The sequence below is a fragment of the Malassezia pachydermatis genome, assembly GCF_001278385.1.
Source record: "Malassezia pachydermatis strain CBS 1879 chromosome Unknown scaffold4, whole genome shotgun sequence".
NCBI classification, from domain to species: Eukaryota; Fungi; Basidiomycota; class Malasseziomycetes; order Malasseziales; family Malasseziaceae; genus Malassezia; species Malassezia pachydermatis.
In genome coordinates, this window is record NW_017253141.1 from 931,636 (window position 1) to 944,857 (window position 13,222).

Sequence of the window (13,222 nt, forward strand, 5' to 3'; positions counted from 1 at the left end):
GCATACAACAAAGCTATGCCACATTATGTACGTCGGGTCCGGAATACATCCAGTCCATCGCGCCGCTTATCGCGCTGCGCCTTCGTGCGATCATGCCCGCCTATCCGGCCCCATCCCTTGAGCGGAACACAAATCACACTGGCATTGTCGTCACTGCCCAGTGCCTCGGCGAAACGCAGCACATTCTTCGCGGCTTGCTGCGGATGCTTTGCGTCGCGGCACAAGTCGACGATCTCCTGGTCGGACAGCACGCTGCTAATCCCATCGCTGAACCCAATCACAAAGGCAAACTGGCCGCCGCGCAGCAAGTGCGTACGAACTTCCGGCTCGGCTGTGACGCCGTAGCGCTTACCGAACGCATCGCCAAACGACCGCGTATTGGCAAACGAGCCGAGGAACCGCGTCTCTCCAAAGCTGTCTGTCACAATCCCTGCGCCCAGCCGGCTTAGCCGATCCGCTTCGTTCGGCTCTTCGGGGTGATGCAGCGTCGTGAGAGGAATCGCTTGGCCGTCGTCCACTGGGCACAAGAGGAAGCGCGTATCGCCAATATGGATCGTCGTCAGCGAAATACTCTCGCTGGAGTACCATGGCTTCGCGGGCATGTCGAGGCCATGCACGAGCAAAATCGACGCGGTGGAGCCGGCGCCGTAGTACTGTTCATTCTGCTGCACTTCGCGGTCCATCATCAAGCACGCCAACGTCGCACGTTCCTCGACCGTCATGGTCGCTGGGTCCAAGTTGTGCGGCGGCGCAATGCGCTCGGTATGTGTCGCCTGCGCCCCGCCATCGTCCCGTAGTGCCACGTAGTGATCCAGCTCGGGAATACTCGTCGTGGACGACGACGAGGACGCCAACTCACTCAGCGTCGAGAGTGTGTTGGCCGTCTGCATCGGCGCCTGCGCCTGCTCATTCGCATGGGCTTGGGCCTGCGCCTGGATCTGTGAGGAGGCCGGGATGGATGTAGTCTGTTTCTTCGAGGCGCGTTTCGACTTCGTCAAGCGGTCCTGGGCGACCCAGCGCTCCAAGATACCGCCTGTGTACCGCCCAAAGTACCCGCCAATGGAGCGCGTATACCGCACCGTATCCGTAATCATACTCACGTCTGCCTCCTCAAACACACGATGTAGCTTATCTTTGAGCAGCTGCGCGACGGCCGGCCCACCATGCCCGTCAAAACATCCGAACCATACCACTTGAGCGCCCAAGTCTGCACCGCCCGCCTCTTCACAGGACCAGCCATGCCAGGGGTCTCGCGCTACACTCTTTGTGCTGTGCACAGATACATGCTCACGCAACTGGTCACACGGGAGCATGAGGCATGCCACGGAAATCGCATCTTCCTGGCGCGCACGGTCACCACGACTTTGCACAGCGCCAAACGTCACACCCGAGCGCAGCGGGACGCGCACTGTCGTCCCATCGGATGCACGCGCACGAACATAGTCGTGCACTTGCCGTCGGCGAGTGAGCGTGTACGTCTCACGTACCAACGCACGCGAACGACACCACCAACTCATCGACACGCAATTCGTCGCTCTCGTCGGTGCTCTGCTACATTCGCGGCTGGCGCTCGCTCTATTTTTTACTTTTTTTTGGGTGTGCGTTCACGTGTCTCCACCTCCACTATGGCGTACCTACCGCGGCGTGTCGGTCCATGGTCGGCGTGACCGAACGCGCGCGCGCGCACGGCGGCGAGGACGATCGTCGTCGTGGCGGATCACGTCGACTGGACCGGTGAGCATCACGTCGCGGTGACGATCGGTCCCGATGTCGATGCCGGTCCTCACGGCTGCCATGTCGATGCCTATCTTCCTCTCGCGCGTCATGGCGGTGTCGCTCATGCTCGTAACGGCGTTCATGTCGATGTGAATGACGTGAGGACGACGTGGTGGGCCGCTTCGTATCGCGCTTCTTGTCTGCAAAGTAGGCAGCCATAGGATCTTCTAAGTCTGCATCGTTGTCGTCAGCCGCGTCTTCATCGATCACCGTCTCAGGCGGCGCACAATTCAGCGTCTCCTGCTCGACATCGATCAAGTTGCCCTCGGCGTCTCGAATGCGTTCCTGTTTGTAGTTTTTCACATGGTCTACACGCAAGGTGCGTCCCAGTACCTTGGTCCCATTCAAATTGTCCACGGCCAAGATGGTCGAGCGTTGGTCCTCGTACATCAAGAACCCGAACCCACGATTGTGGCCGCGGGGGCGGGGGGTATCACGTTCGCGGGCGGGGCCAGGTGGTCTACCACCGCGTTCTGACGTGTCTGTGCGAGGCTTGGGCAAATTAATGTTGACGACTTCGCCATACTGCGAAAAGATGGTAATCACGTCGCCCTCTGTCAGGTCGTAGGGCAGTCCACCGACGTAGATGTATGCGGAGTCTGGAGGTGAGGCAAGATATACGTACCTTTGTACTCGTCATGCCACGATCCTGCCCCATGCAATCCCAACTCCAGCTCACGCTCATTGATGCGCTGAATCTCCCGGATGGAGCTGGCTTGGTCAGTCGTTCCTCCTCTTCTGCACGTACTTCATGCCGCGTAGACGAGGCCAGCGTCGTGTAGGGAGGGAGTGGAGGCGTTCTGCACTTGCCACGTGCGCCATCCACGCCGCCGACCGCGGGTCGGGCGGCTGCGATCGCACGGTTCTCTTTCCAGCCGCGGCCAGCCATGCCTTCTGAGACGAGCTTTTGGATCGTCAGTGTGCCGGTGCAGGAGGAGAAGAGCACCGAGCAGATGTATAAGGACCTAGAGTCCCAGCTGCTTCGTGACTCTGCCTGCGAGGCGGAGGACATTGCGCCGCTTCCGATGCCGGAGCTCAAGGTACGTCGCCGCCCCACGTTGATACTGACCACGCCTCCAGACCGGCACGCTAGAGTCGCTGATTGTTATGGCCGAAGACCTGCCAAAACTGGAGACGTTGTACTCTGCCATCACGACGCGCGTGGTCGATACGCTGCGTGCGCTTGTCAACGATGACGAGCAGGCGCTCGATGAGCACTTGACATTGGACGGTCAGACCGTGGAAGACTATCTGATGTCGTGGCAGTGGAATAGCGGCAAGTACCGTACGGACAAGTCGCTCAATGAGATCGTCGAGATGCTGACCAAGGAGATGCAGTCAATTGATCACGTTATGAAGCAGAAACTCGCTGCGTACAATGCAGCGAAGGGCCAGCTGCAGCAGCTGGAACGCAAGAAGCACGGCAACTTGACTGTCTGCTCCTTGGCAGATATTGTGCACAAGGACGATATCGTCGATCCGAATTCGGAGTTCCTTGTGACGCTCCTGGTCGTCGTGCCGAAGTACGTATGCCATGTACTTACTCAGAAACAATACACAGGACTGGCTCAACAAGTACGAGCGTCTTACGTCGCTTGTGGTCCCTCGCTCATCGTCCCAGCTGGCGCAGGACGACGAGTATGTGCTCTACAATGTGACCGTCTTTAAGAAGGTCGAGGATGAGTTTATTCAGAAAGCGCGGGAAAACAAGTTCCAGGTGCGTGACTTTGAGTGGGACGAAGGCCTATTGGAGCGTGAGCGCCAGGAACTCTACGAGGCGGGCGTCTCGGAGAAAGAGCTCTGGACCGAGCTTCTGCGTCTGAGCCGCATCAACTTTGCCGAGTCCTACCAGGCGCTGATCCATTTCCGTGTCATCCGGACGTTCATCGAGAGTGTTTTGCGCTTCGGTCTGCCTGCCACATACTTTGCCGCGATCGTGGAGCCTACGCCACGTAAGGCCAAGACACTGCTCAACTCGCTGGTGAGCCACTACAAGTACCTCCACGAGTTTATCGCGCAGTCGGAGAAGCGTCCCACGGACAATGCGGCGTCGGCCCACCAAGACACTCCCGGTGAATTTGTCAATATGCTCGAGCAAGAGGTGTTCCCCTTTGTGCTTACTGAGCAGCCTATGATCACAGTATAGTATGTAGTAGCATAGTTGCAGATCCCCACCCTGCTTATGGCCATATGTGCGTGCCTTGCGCATCTGTCACACACTCGACATACGTCAGCGGCAAGGCTCCCGTCTAGCGTTAGATCGATGCCACAACATACCTCGCCTACGCCCGGCGTGAGAATGACCCCATTGGACGACACTACGAATGGCACGCCATCCTCCAACGCTCGGCTGACATTGACGTAGAGCAAACGTGTGCAGGAGGTGCGCATGCCTGTGGTAAGGGAGAATGGTACGTACCGCTGATGACACCTGACGAACCTGGCACGCCTTTGGCCAGATGAATATGGTTGCGCTGCATACGCCGCAGCGCTTGGCTCGCTTCGATCTGCGTCCACGCCTCGTCGTTGGTCCCATGAATCGCTTGGCACGACGTCGAGGTGGGGAGCAAGGCCTGCAAGTGCGACGACACATTTTCGACCGTCAGTGGTATGTGCGACAAGTCGGTAATCTGATCCAGCGAGTGACCTTGCACTGCGCGAATCCACCAGCATGTCCCGGGCTCAGTGGGTGAGTTGGCTGCACCTTCGACCAGCTCGAACCGCTTCTTGTCGTTGTCGCGCACAATCGCCTGGATATCCTCGAGTGTCGGGGCACGTACCGTGTCTTCCTCCATCATGGGCACTTTCTGCACGCGCGGACGTGCGAGGACGGCATCAACCTGGATAAAGCCGTCCGGTCGTACTGGCAAATGCTCTTTCTCAGCGCCATGCCGCAGAATGTATGCCAGCGCTTTGGAGAGTTGGACACTGGGCGGAGGCGAGGGCCGTCGTGCTGCTTTGGCCTCTGCTGTCGCGCTCGCCGTTTCTTTTGCTTTGCGTTGCGCTTGCAACTTGCGCTCCTTCTTCCACTGCTTCGCTTGCTCGCGTGAGCGAGGTGCGTCCTCAGGCTGCATCGATGCCATGGCCAACGTTCGATACGAAGGTCACTCCACATTCAAATAAAAAAGAGCTCGAGATTACGACGCGACGCGACGCCATAGCTGCATATGAACAAAACTATCTCGGTCCGGCACGATCGCGCCGAGGACTGAGGCATGCGCAGCAGGGAGCCACGCAGCATGCTCTGCTGGCGGCACATGCTGCCATGCATCGGCCTCGCTGAGCGCTGGCGGGCATACCAGCTCTGCCGCCGCACGCTCTGCGTACGTCGGGGCCCACGACGCTTCCCACGCGACTTGCGCGGGCGATCGGAATTCCGGCAGGAATACATCGCACTCCTTATCAATATCTGCTGGGCCGTAAATGCGGGTCATGAGCATGTGATCGAGGATCCATTCCGTGGACGGCGTGGGCGGTGCTAACGCGTATTGGTACAGTGTGGCACCGCCAATCACAAACGCGCGACCTAGCGCGGCCCCCGCCGCAGGGGCCGCGGTATCCATGTCGTACCGCGCGTATCTACGTGCCTGGAGAAGGGTGACGGCCTCCTCAAACGAGCGAGCGACCATCGTATCAGGATCCGGCATCGCGAGCCCCACATCGCTCGGCTGCATTGTCGTGCTGACAATCACATTGATACGGTCTTGCAAGGGCCGGAAACGCGGCGGAATGCTTTCCCACGTCGTGCGTCCCATAATCACAGCGTTTTTCAGAGGGGGGCTAGGCGAGCGCTTCGCAATGCCAGCGTCGCGCATACGCTCATCGTCGTGCTGCGTGTCGATGACATACGATGTAATCGTGCGAAAGTAGGCCATATCTTTCGGGAGACGCCATGGCAGCGTACCAGACACCCCAATACCATTGTGCAGACCGGCTGCTACGACGGCGGTCAGCGGGAGTGGGCCCAGGATCGACGGCATGTCGTACGTAGCTACGCAGACCGCCTCGCTGCACTTCGCGACGCGCAAGACGCGTCGCTCTCCTGACAGACCTCCACGTGATTGGCCGTCGCTGGCTTCCATGCACTACGTAGACACACTACAACGGGCGGATCTTGTACATACTCGCTACTCTGTTAGTCGCGATGCGCAGACGTACTGTTCACAGGCGTATCTGTAGGTTTGTTGATGATCGGAGCCTGGTACATGTTGATCTTCTGCGTACCCTCCGCCACGAGCGACGAGACACCGTCCTTGGGCGGCACAGGCGGCGCCGCGCCGCCCCCCTTCTGCGCCTTCTTTTGCGCCTTTTCCGCGGCTTTTTGCGCACGCGCCGCGGCCGCGGCCGCCTTCTTCTGCTCGGGGTTCTCGTCCGGCGCAGCCTTGCTTGCGCTCGTAGCCGCGCGACCATCGGGAATCTTGATAAACTCACGACGGCCATCGGCGCCCTGTTCATTGTCGAGAATGTAGTAGCCCTTGCGTTCGAACTGGATCTGATCACCCTTACGCAGCGTCGCGACGTTCGCATCCGCCACGGCTAGCGTCTCGAAGCGCGTCTGTGGCGTCAAAAAGTCCTGGAACTTGTCATCTTCCTCCAGCTTCTTCTTCGTAATGAGGTAGTCAAAGTCCAGCAAACGCACTTCGGTCAAGTGGCGCTTCTCGTTGGGCTGCGCGAGCCATGTCACCTTCTTCTTCGTCGTCTTGAAATCGCCGTCAAAGTGCGCTTCGAGATCCAGCGCAGTCACTACGCCGTTCTCCACCGTCTTGCCACGCACAATCACATTGCCCCAATCCATGAGGGTGATCTCTTCGTTGTCCTCGAAGCTGGCAGCGTCAGCCTGCTCGAGCAGGATCACACTGTCGTACACCGTGGTCTTCATGCCCAAGTCGGCGTTCTTCTTGTGCCTCGGTACCTGCTTCTCCTCCGCTGGCGGCGCAGGACGAATCGTCGCCTTGACGATCTTCGCTTCATCCAGCGCTACAAAGCGCGGGACGATCGGGTCCAGAATACGCTTGTTGAGCGCCCAGATGTTGTCCCACTCCATGTTGGTAATCTGCTGACTCGGGCCCTGCGACAAGATAAACTGCTGAATGCACTCGATCGTCATACCGCGGCGGCGGATACCACGCACCGTCGGGAAACGTGGGTCGTCCCAGCCCGTCACTGCGCCATGGTCGACGAACCACTGCAGCTTACGCTTGCTCAGCAGCGTGTATACAAAGTTCAAGCGACCATAGTCCCAGATCTCGACCTGGCGCATCCCCAGCGCATTGAGAATCCACGCATATTGCGTGTTGCGGTCATGGTACTCGTTCGTACGCAGCGCATGCGTGACGCCTTCGAGGCTGTCGACGACAGGGCACGCAAAGTCGTACGTTGGGTACGCCTTCCACTGCGTGCCTGTGCGCTGGTGCGGCATGTCGACGTTGCAGCGGTAAATTACCGGGTCGCGCATCGCCTTGTTCGGGTTATCGACGCTCATCTTGGCACGCAGACACCACTTGCATCTTTCCTTGGTGCCAGCCAGCATCTCTTCGAAGCGCTTCATGTTCTCCTCTGGCGACGCATCACGACGCTGGCTCGCGATACCGTCCATACGCTCGGCCCGCATCTGCTCCTGCGGCGTGTCATCCGCGTAGGCCTTGCCTTCCTGGATCATCTTCTTGGCCAGGTCGCGCAGCTGCTCAAAGTAGTCGGAAGTGTGCGTAAGCTGATCGCCCTGAATGCCAAGGAGGGCCAGGTCCTCGATAATCGCGTCCTCGTACTCCTGCTTCTCCTTGCTTGGGTTGGTATCGTCGAAACGGATCAGCAGACGGCCCTTGTACATCTTGGCAAAGTACTGGTTCAAGATCGCGGCCTTGGCGTGGCCCACGTGTAGGTAGCCACTAGCCTCCGGCGGGAAACGCGTGACGACTTGGCCCTCCTTGGCGCCCTTCAGGAAGAGGTCAAAGCCTGCGGCGGTTTTCTTCTGCTTGAACATCTGGCTCTTGGCCTCGGTCAATGTCGCGACGGCCGACGAGAACGCCGGAAGGGCATCGACGTGAGCGTACCAGCGCGCGAGGTGTGTGTGTGCCTGCTTCTTGATGATACCCAGCAGCGGCGACGACGAGCGAATCGCGCCCCAGATGGCTGCGTCCGCGGCAGTGACGCTGTGGCCGACAAGGTACGTGCGCAGCGCGAGATGCTGGTCCAAGTCGTCGGCGTTCTGCATCGCCACGGGGAACGCTGCGGAGGCCAGCGCATCGGCCTGGACGAGGAACGGCTCCACCTCCGCCCCAGTGATGCCTGTGCTAGCATAGTGCTTCGCCAACGCCTGGAGCACAGCGAGGTGGCCGCGAATCGTTTGGCCGTCGAGCGTCAGCGACGTGTCTGCGCCTGGCTCGAAAGTCACCTCAGCCGGCGCCGCAGCATGCTCCACCGCGAGATTCGAGAGCACCAGCGGCGTGAAGAACGGCAAGCGCGCGCTCGGATCGAGCACGATGGCTACGTTAGACATGGAGATGAATGCGAAAGAAGAAGCAAAAGCGCTCGCTCGTCGTCGGCCTGCGTGGCCAGCCACGCACACACGAGCGAGAGGCCTATCTCACGTGACTTGCCTCGTCGTCGCTCGGCCTCTCTTCCCATCGACCGCGCCCCGTTGCCTCTGCTGCGCTAGAGCGACACGATGAGGTACGTCGCGTATGTACTTACGCAGTCAATACGTCAATGTGCCCAAGTCCGATCTGGACGAGGCGCAGATCCGTGAGCTGGAGCAGTACGAGATCTCGCAGGGCCCACTCTCGGTGCTCCAACAGGCTGTGCGCAACCACTCGCAAGTGCTCATCTCGCTGCGCAACAACAAGAAGCTGCTAGCGCGTGTCAAGGCGTTTGATCGTCACTCGAACATGGTGCTGGAAAACGTCAAGGAAATGTGGACGGAAGTGGTACGTGGACATGACTTGCTCACCGCGCAGCCGAAATCGAAAAACAAAAAGCCGATCAACGTATGTGTACGACGTGTTGCTCACCTGTGTAGAAAGACCGCTTTATCTCCAAGATGTTTTTGCGTGGCGACTCTGTCGTCCTGGTCCTGCGCAACATTGCGTAGGCGATGTAGAGTACAATGCACTATAATAAATCACACGTCGTAGGACCTATGGCCGACTACTTACATGATTACGCGAGCGTCGCCGCGGCAGCGCCCAGCGCAATGGTGTCACGCTCCACCACACGGGTCTGGAAGAGGACCTTGTCGCCCTCCTTCCACATGGACGTCTCGAGCGTTTCACCCGGGAACACATGGCCCGTGAAACGCACCTTGATGTCCTTCACTGGACCGTACGTCTGGAACACGTGCTTGCCCGAGATACCGAACGAGCAGAGACCGTGGAGGATCGGCTTGTCAAAGCCACCCACCGACGCAAAGTTCGGGTCAATGTGGAGCGGGTTGTAGTCGCCGCTCAGGCGGTACAGCGCCGCCTGCGACTCGGCGGTCTTCTCGCGGACCACCTTGTCGGCCGCGCGCTTCGGCACAGCGTTCGGCGCCGAGGCGTTGCCGCGGTCACGGCCCGTCTTCTTGCCGTTGAAGCCACCCGAGCCACGGATGAAGAATGTGCCCTGGTTCTCGAACACCACCTCGCCCGTGCTCTTGTTGGTCGTCGTGATCTGCACAGTGACCGCTGCGGCCTTGCCCTTGTCGAGCACCTCAATGATGCGCGGCTTGCTCACGAGCGTGCCCTCCGTCGGGATTTCGCCCTTGATCGCAAGGTACTGCTCACCGTGCAGCAGCATCATCGGCGAGAAGTTCGGCAGGAAGTCGTACGACACAGCGCCGAGCGACGAGAACATCGGGATCACACCGAACGTCGGCACCGCCTGGAACTCGTCAGCCTGCTCGTAGACAAAGTTCAGGTCCTTCTCCGTGGCACCAATACCGAGGTTGTACAGGATCACATCGCGCTCCGTGTACGTGTACTCACCCGCCTCGAGGTCGGCCTTCTTCGCCGCCTTCACCTCCTCCGGGTCCTCGGCATCGATAAAGTCGTCGCCACCCTCCTCGGCCTCGTCGTCCTCGTCCTCGTTGCCAAAGTTGGCCACCATGTCGCCCAGCGACTCACTCGGCGCCGACGGCCAGCTAGCACGCTCAGGGTCAAAGTCCGTGATCTTCGACCACTTCTTCTCGACCATCTCCGGCGTCACAGGCTTGCCCGTCGAGAAGGCGTGACCACCAGCACGCTGCCAGCGCGTGGCCGCAATCCAGCCACCCGACACCTCGTACAGGTTCTTCGTAACATCACAGCCAGGGCCACCCAGGTAGGCCACCAGCGGCGCCACGTACTCCGGCTTGAACGCGTCGACCATCTCCTGCGGCCAGATCGTCGCGGTCATCGCCGTACCGGCGTTCGGCGCAATGGTGTTCGCCAGAATGTTGTACTTCTCACCCTCGACAGCCAGCGTCTGCGTGAAACCGAGGATACCCGACTTGGCCGTTGAGTAGTTCGCCTGGCCAAAGTTGCCGTAGATACCCACAGCCGACGTCGTGTTGACAATACGGCCGTACTTCTGCTTCATAAAGATCGGCCATGCCGCCTTGCACACCTTGTAGGTGCCGCGCAGGTGCACATCGAGCACCAGCTTCCAGTCCTTCTCCGTCGCGCCGGCGAACGACTTGTCACGCAAAATACCAGCGTTGTTCACCACCGTGTGCAGACCACCAAAGGCGTTCACAGCGTCCTGGACCAGCTTCTCACCGTCCTCCACGCTGCCAATGCTCGGCGCCGCCTTGCCGCCGGCCTTCTTGATCTCCTCGACCACGGCCATGGCGTTCTTCTCGCTCATGTCGTTCACCACGACGTTCGCGCCGAGCGAGGCAAAGAGCAGCGCGTAGGCACGACCGAGACCAGCACCAGCACCCGTCACGAGCACCGTCTGGTCCTTGTAGTTGATCTTCTCGTCGCCCTGCGCGTTCTCCGGCGCCTCCTTGGCACGCTCCAGCAGCTCCAGGTAGTTCGTGTCAGTGATGCGCACAGGATAGTCCGGCTTCTCGTCAAAGTCGAGCACCTTGTCCATCGCCTCACGCACCGCCTCGGGCGTGAACGTCTTGTCGGTGCGGAACACGTGGCCGTGCGAGCGCTCGCGGCGGAGCATCGCGTAGAAGCCAGCGCCCATCTCGAACACCTCACCGTTGACACCCTCGTTGTGGGCCGAGCAGAGGAAGGCCACAATCGGCACGACGTACTCCGGCTTGAGGTTCTCCAGCATCTCCGGCGGCATGACCGTCTCGGTCATCTTCGAGGCAGCCACAGGCGCAATGGCGTTCGCGTAAATGTTGTACTTCTCACCCTCAATACCGAGCGTCTTGCTGAAGGCCACCAGCGCCATCTTCGCAGCCGAGTAGTTCGACTGACCAAAGTTGCCGTACAGACCAGCGGCCGACGACGTGTTAATAATACGACCGAACTTCTGCTTGCGCATGTGCGGCCACGCAGCGTGCGCACACGCAAACGAGCCGTGGACGTGGACAGCCATCACCTGGTCCCACTCCTTGTCCGACATGGACTTGAACGACTTGTCACGCAGAATACCGGCGTTGTTGATCAGGATATCCACACGACCCCACTTGTCGATCACTTGCTGGATGATCTTCGCACCCTCCGTGTTCGAGTCGTAGTTCGCAATGGCCTCCCCACCGTTCTTGGTGATCTCCTCCACCACAAGATCAGCGGCTTTCTTGCCGTCCGGCGTCTGGCCCAGATCGTTGACCAGGACCTTGGCGCCACGCGACGCAAAGAAGAGAGCATAGGTCTTGCCGAGACCACCGCCAGCACCGGTGATCACGACGACGCGGTTCTTGAACGAGATCTTCCCGTTCTCCGTTGCAGGGAAATCGGCCATGTTGTCAGGAAAGAAGCGGTAGGACGGCCGCTGCTCCGCATTTGTCTCCACGCACCGGAGCCCTAGTGCTGGTCCAAGCACCGAGCTATGCCGGGTCCTAGCCGGTGAATGGGCCAATCAGACCCTGCCCGAATCCACCGGGCTCCTCCACATGCTACGTTATCATCCTCCGGCGGCCGTAGCTGTGAGGACTCTCGGCCGTGGGCACATCACGACCCCACTGGTTCGCTCGACTCCACACCTCATGTCCACCTCACATGGCTTCCGACGCGTCGCGGTCCTTGGCTGCGGCCAAATGGGCCGCGGGATCGCAAAGCAGACGGCACGATATACCGGTGTAGATGTTGTCATGCTGGTGGATACTACGCCCGCCCTAGCCGAGAACGCAGCTCAGACCTTGCAGGCAGCGCTTCGTGAGAATGGTGCTGACGAGCAGGCCCTTGCTAAGCTTGTCGCCGTGGCGTCCATCGCCGATCTGGCGCACGTTGATGGTGGCCCACCAGATCTTGTGATTGAGGCCGTCCCTGAAATCTTGGACCTGAAAGAACGCACGTTTGCGGAGCTCGCATTCACTTTGCCCCTCAACACAGTGCTAGCCTCCAACACGTCGTCCATGAGCATTACCACCTTGGCCAGCGCTGCATCCCTTCGTAGCGACTCCAAAACGCCGCCTACGTTTATCCAACAGAGCCCTAAGCGCGTCGTCGGTCTGCACTACTTCAACCCAGTCTCCGCGATGGAGCTGATCGAGGTCGTGGCTGCGTTGCAAACCGATGCAGCGGTGGTCGAGCGCATGGAGGCGTTTGCACGGGCCAGTGGGAAGCAGCCTGTAGTGATCAAAGACCGTCCCGGATTTATTGTCAACCGACTTCTCATCGCCTTCATTCGCGAAGCGATTGCCATGCTGGAAGCGGGTGCAGCGACACGCGAGAACATCGACAATGCCTTGTCGCTCGGCGCCCGACACCCCATGGGCCCACTGCGTCTAGTTGATATGATTGGATTGGTACGTATAAAAGTACACTGACACCAGGATACCGTGCTATCGTATGTGCACAGCTTCGTGGCTCACAGGCAGAATCATGAAATCAATTTATGCAGCTACAGGCGAAATGACATTCAAGCCGCCTGTACTGCTTGAAAATATGGTGCAGGCCAACTGGTTGGGCCGCAAAACTGGCAAGGTTTGTCTACGTCCCCTTTACTTATGCCCATCAGGGATTTTACGACTACACGCACAAATTGTAGGGAAAAAATCGCCATGACGTATATAGACACCAACGCTAGAGACGCGCAGGGGCCACCCCCTTGGTTTATACTGTCACGTGATGGATTGGTAATCGAAGGGCGGTTCTTGTCTCGGGCAGCGAGCGCCGTCGACAACCTCATCGCAGGGAAAGGACCATGTCGCTGCAGCGCACGATCAATTACATTCAAAAGGGCGGCTTCGCCAAGTACTGGCGCGATATGCAGTACATTGGCGATGCCAAGTGGGGCCGTATGGTCGGAATTGACAGGTACGAGAAGGACGGGGTAGACTGACGCGATAGCAACGGCAACAAGTACTGGGAAA

General features: G+C 59.3%; 7 protein-coding genes across 7 annotated transcripts; 2 read left to right on the plus strand and 5 right to left on the minus strand.

Annotated features, from left to right (window-relative positions):
* Positions 1-23: 23 nt before the first annotated feature.
* On the minus strand, positions 24-2,529 carry Malapachy_4220 (protein phosphatase 2c; the record flags this gene model as incomplete). Its single annotated transcript, XM_018138672.1, has 5 exons — positions 24-1,450; positions 1,488-1,548; positions 1,639-2,375; positions 2,402-2,487; positions 2,525-2,529. The coding sequence occupies 5 exons, from the start codon at positions 2,527-2,529 to the stop codon at positions 24-26; spliced, it is 2,316 nt and encodes a 771-aa protein (XP_017992043.1).
* A 134-nt stretch (positions 2,530-2,663) lies between these two features.
* Malapachy_4194 (atpase v1 complex subunit c) lies at positions 2,664-3,922 on the plus strand (the record flags this gene model as incomplete). Its single annotated transcript, XM_018138649.1, has 3 exons — positions 2,664-2,816; positions 2,857-3,299; positions 3,325-3,922. 3 exons carry the CDS (start codon positions 2,664-2,666, stop codon positions 3,920-3,922), a joined length of 1,194 nt encoding a protein of 397 aa, XP_017991760.1.
* Positions 3,923-3,956: 34 nt separating this feature from the next.
* On the minus strand, positions 3,957-4,850 carry Malapachy_4224 (tpt1-trna 2`-phosphotransferase; the record flags this gene model as incomplete). Its single annotated transcript, XM_018138675.1, has 3 exons — positions 3,957-4,025; positions 4,054-4,169; positions 4,196-4,850. 3 exons carry the CDS (start codon positions 4,848-4,850, stop codon positions 3,957-3,959), a joined length of 840 nt encoding a protein of 279 aa, XP_017992045.1.
* Positions 4,851-4,913: 63 nt separating this feature from the next.
* On the minus strand, positions 4,914-5,756 carry Malapachy_4271 (dihydrofolate reductase; the record flags this gene model as incomplete). Its single annotated transcript, XM_018138722.1, has 1 exon — positions 4,914-5,756. The coding sequence occupies one exon, from the start codon at positions 5,754-5,756 to the stop codon at positions 4,914-4,916; it is 843 nt and encodes a 280-aa protein (XP_017991817.1).
* Positions 5,757-5,874: 118 nt separating this feature from the next.
* Positions 5,875-8,272, minus strand: Malapachy_4209 (glutamate-trna ligase; the record flags this gene model as incomplete). The annotated part of the gene is made up of 2 exons (XM_018138661.1): positions 5,875-5,903; positions 5,935-8,272. 2 exons carry the CDS (start codon positions 8,270-8,272, stop codon positions 5,875-5,877), a joined length of 2,367 nt encoding a protein of 788 aa, XP_017991558.1.
* Positions 8,273-8,440: 168 nt separating this feature from the next.
* On the plus strand, positions 8,441-8,863 carry Malapachy_4197 (sm-like ribonucleo protein; the record flags this gene model as incomplete). The annotated part of the gene is made up of 4 exons (XM_018138650.1): positions 8,441-8,445; positions 8,471-8,699; positions 8,730-8,759; positions 8,792-8,863. The coding sequence occupies 4 exons, from the start codon at positions 8,441-8,443 to the stop codon at positions 8,861-8,863; spliced, it is 336 nt and encodes a 111-aa protein (XP_017991759.1).
* Positions 8,864-8,931: 68 nt separating this feature from the next.
* On the minus strand, positions 8,932-11,649 carry Malapachy_4207 (multifunctional beta-oxidation protein; the record flags this gene model as incomplete). Its single annotated transcript, XM_018138660.1, has 1 exon — positions 8,932-11,649. One exon carries the CDS (start codon positions 11,647-11,649, stop codon positions 8,932-8,934), a length of 2,718 nt encoding a protein of 905 aa, XP_017991564.1.
* Positions 11,650-13,222: the final 1,573 nt, after the last annotated feature.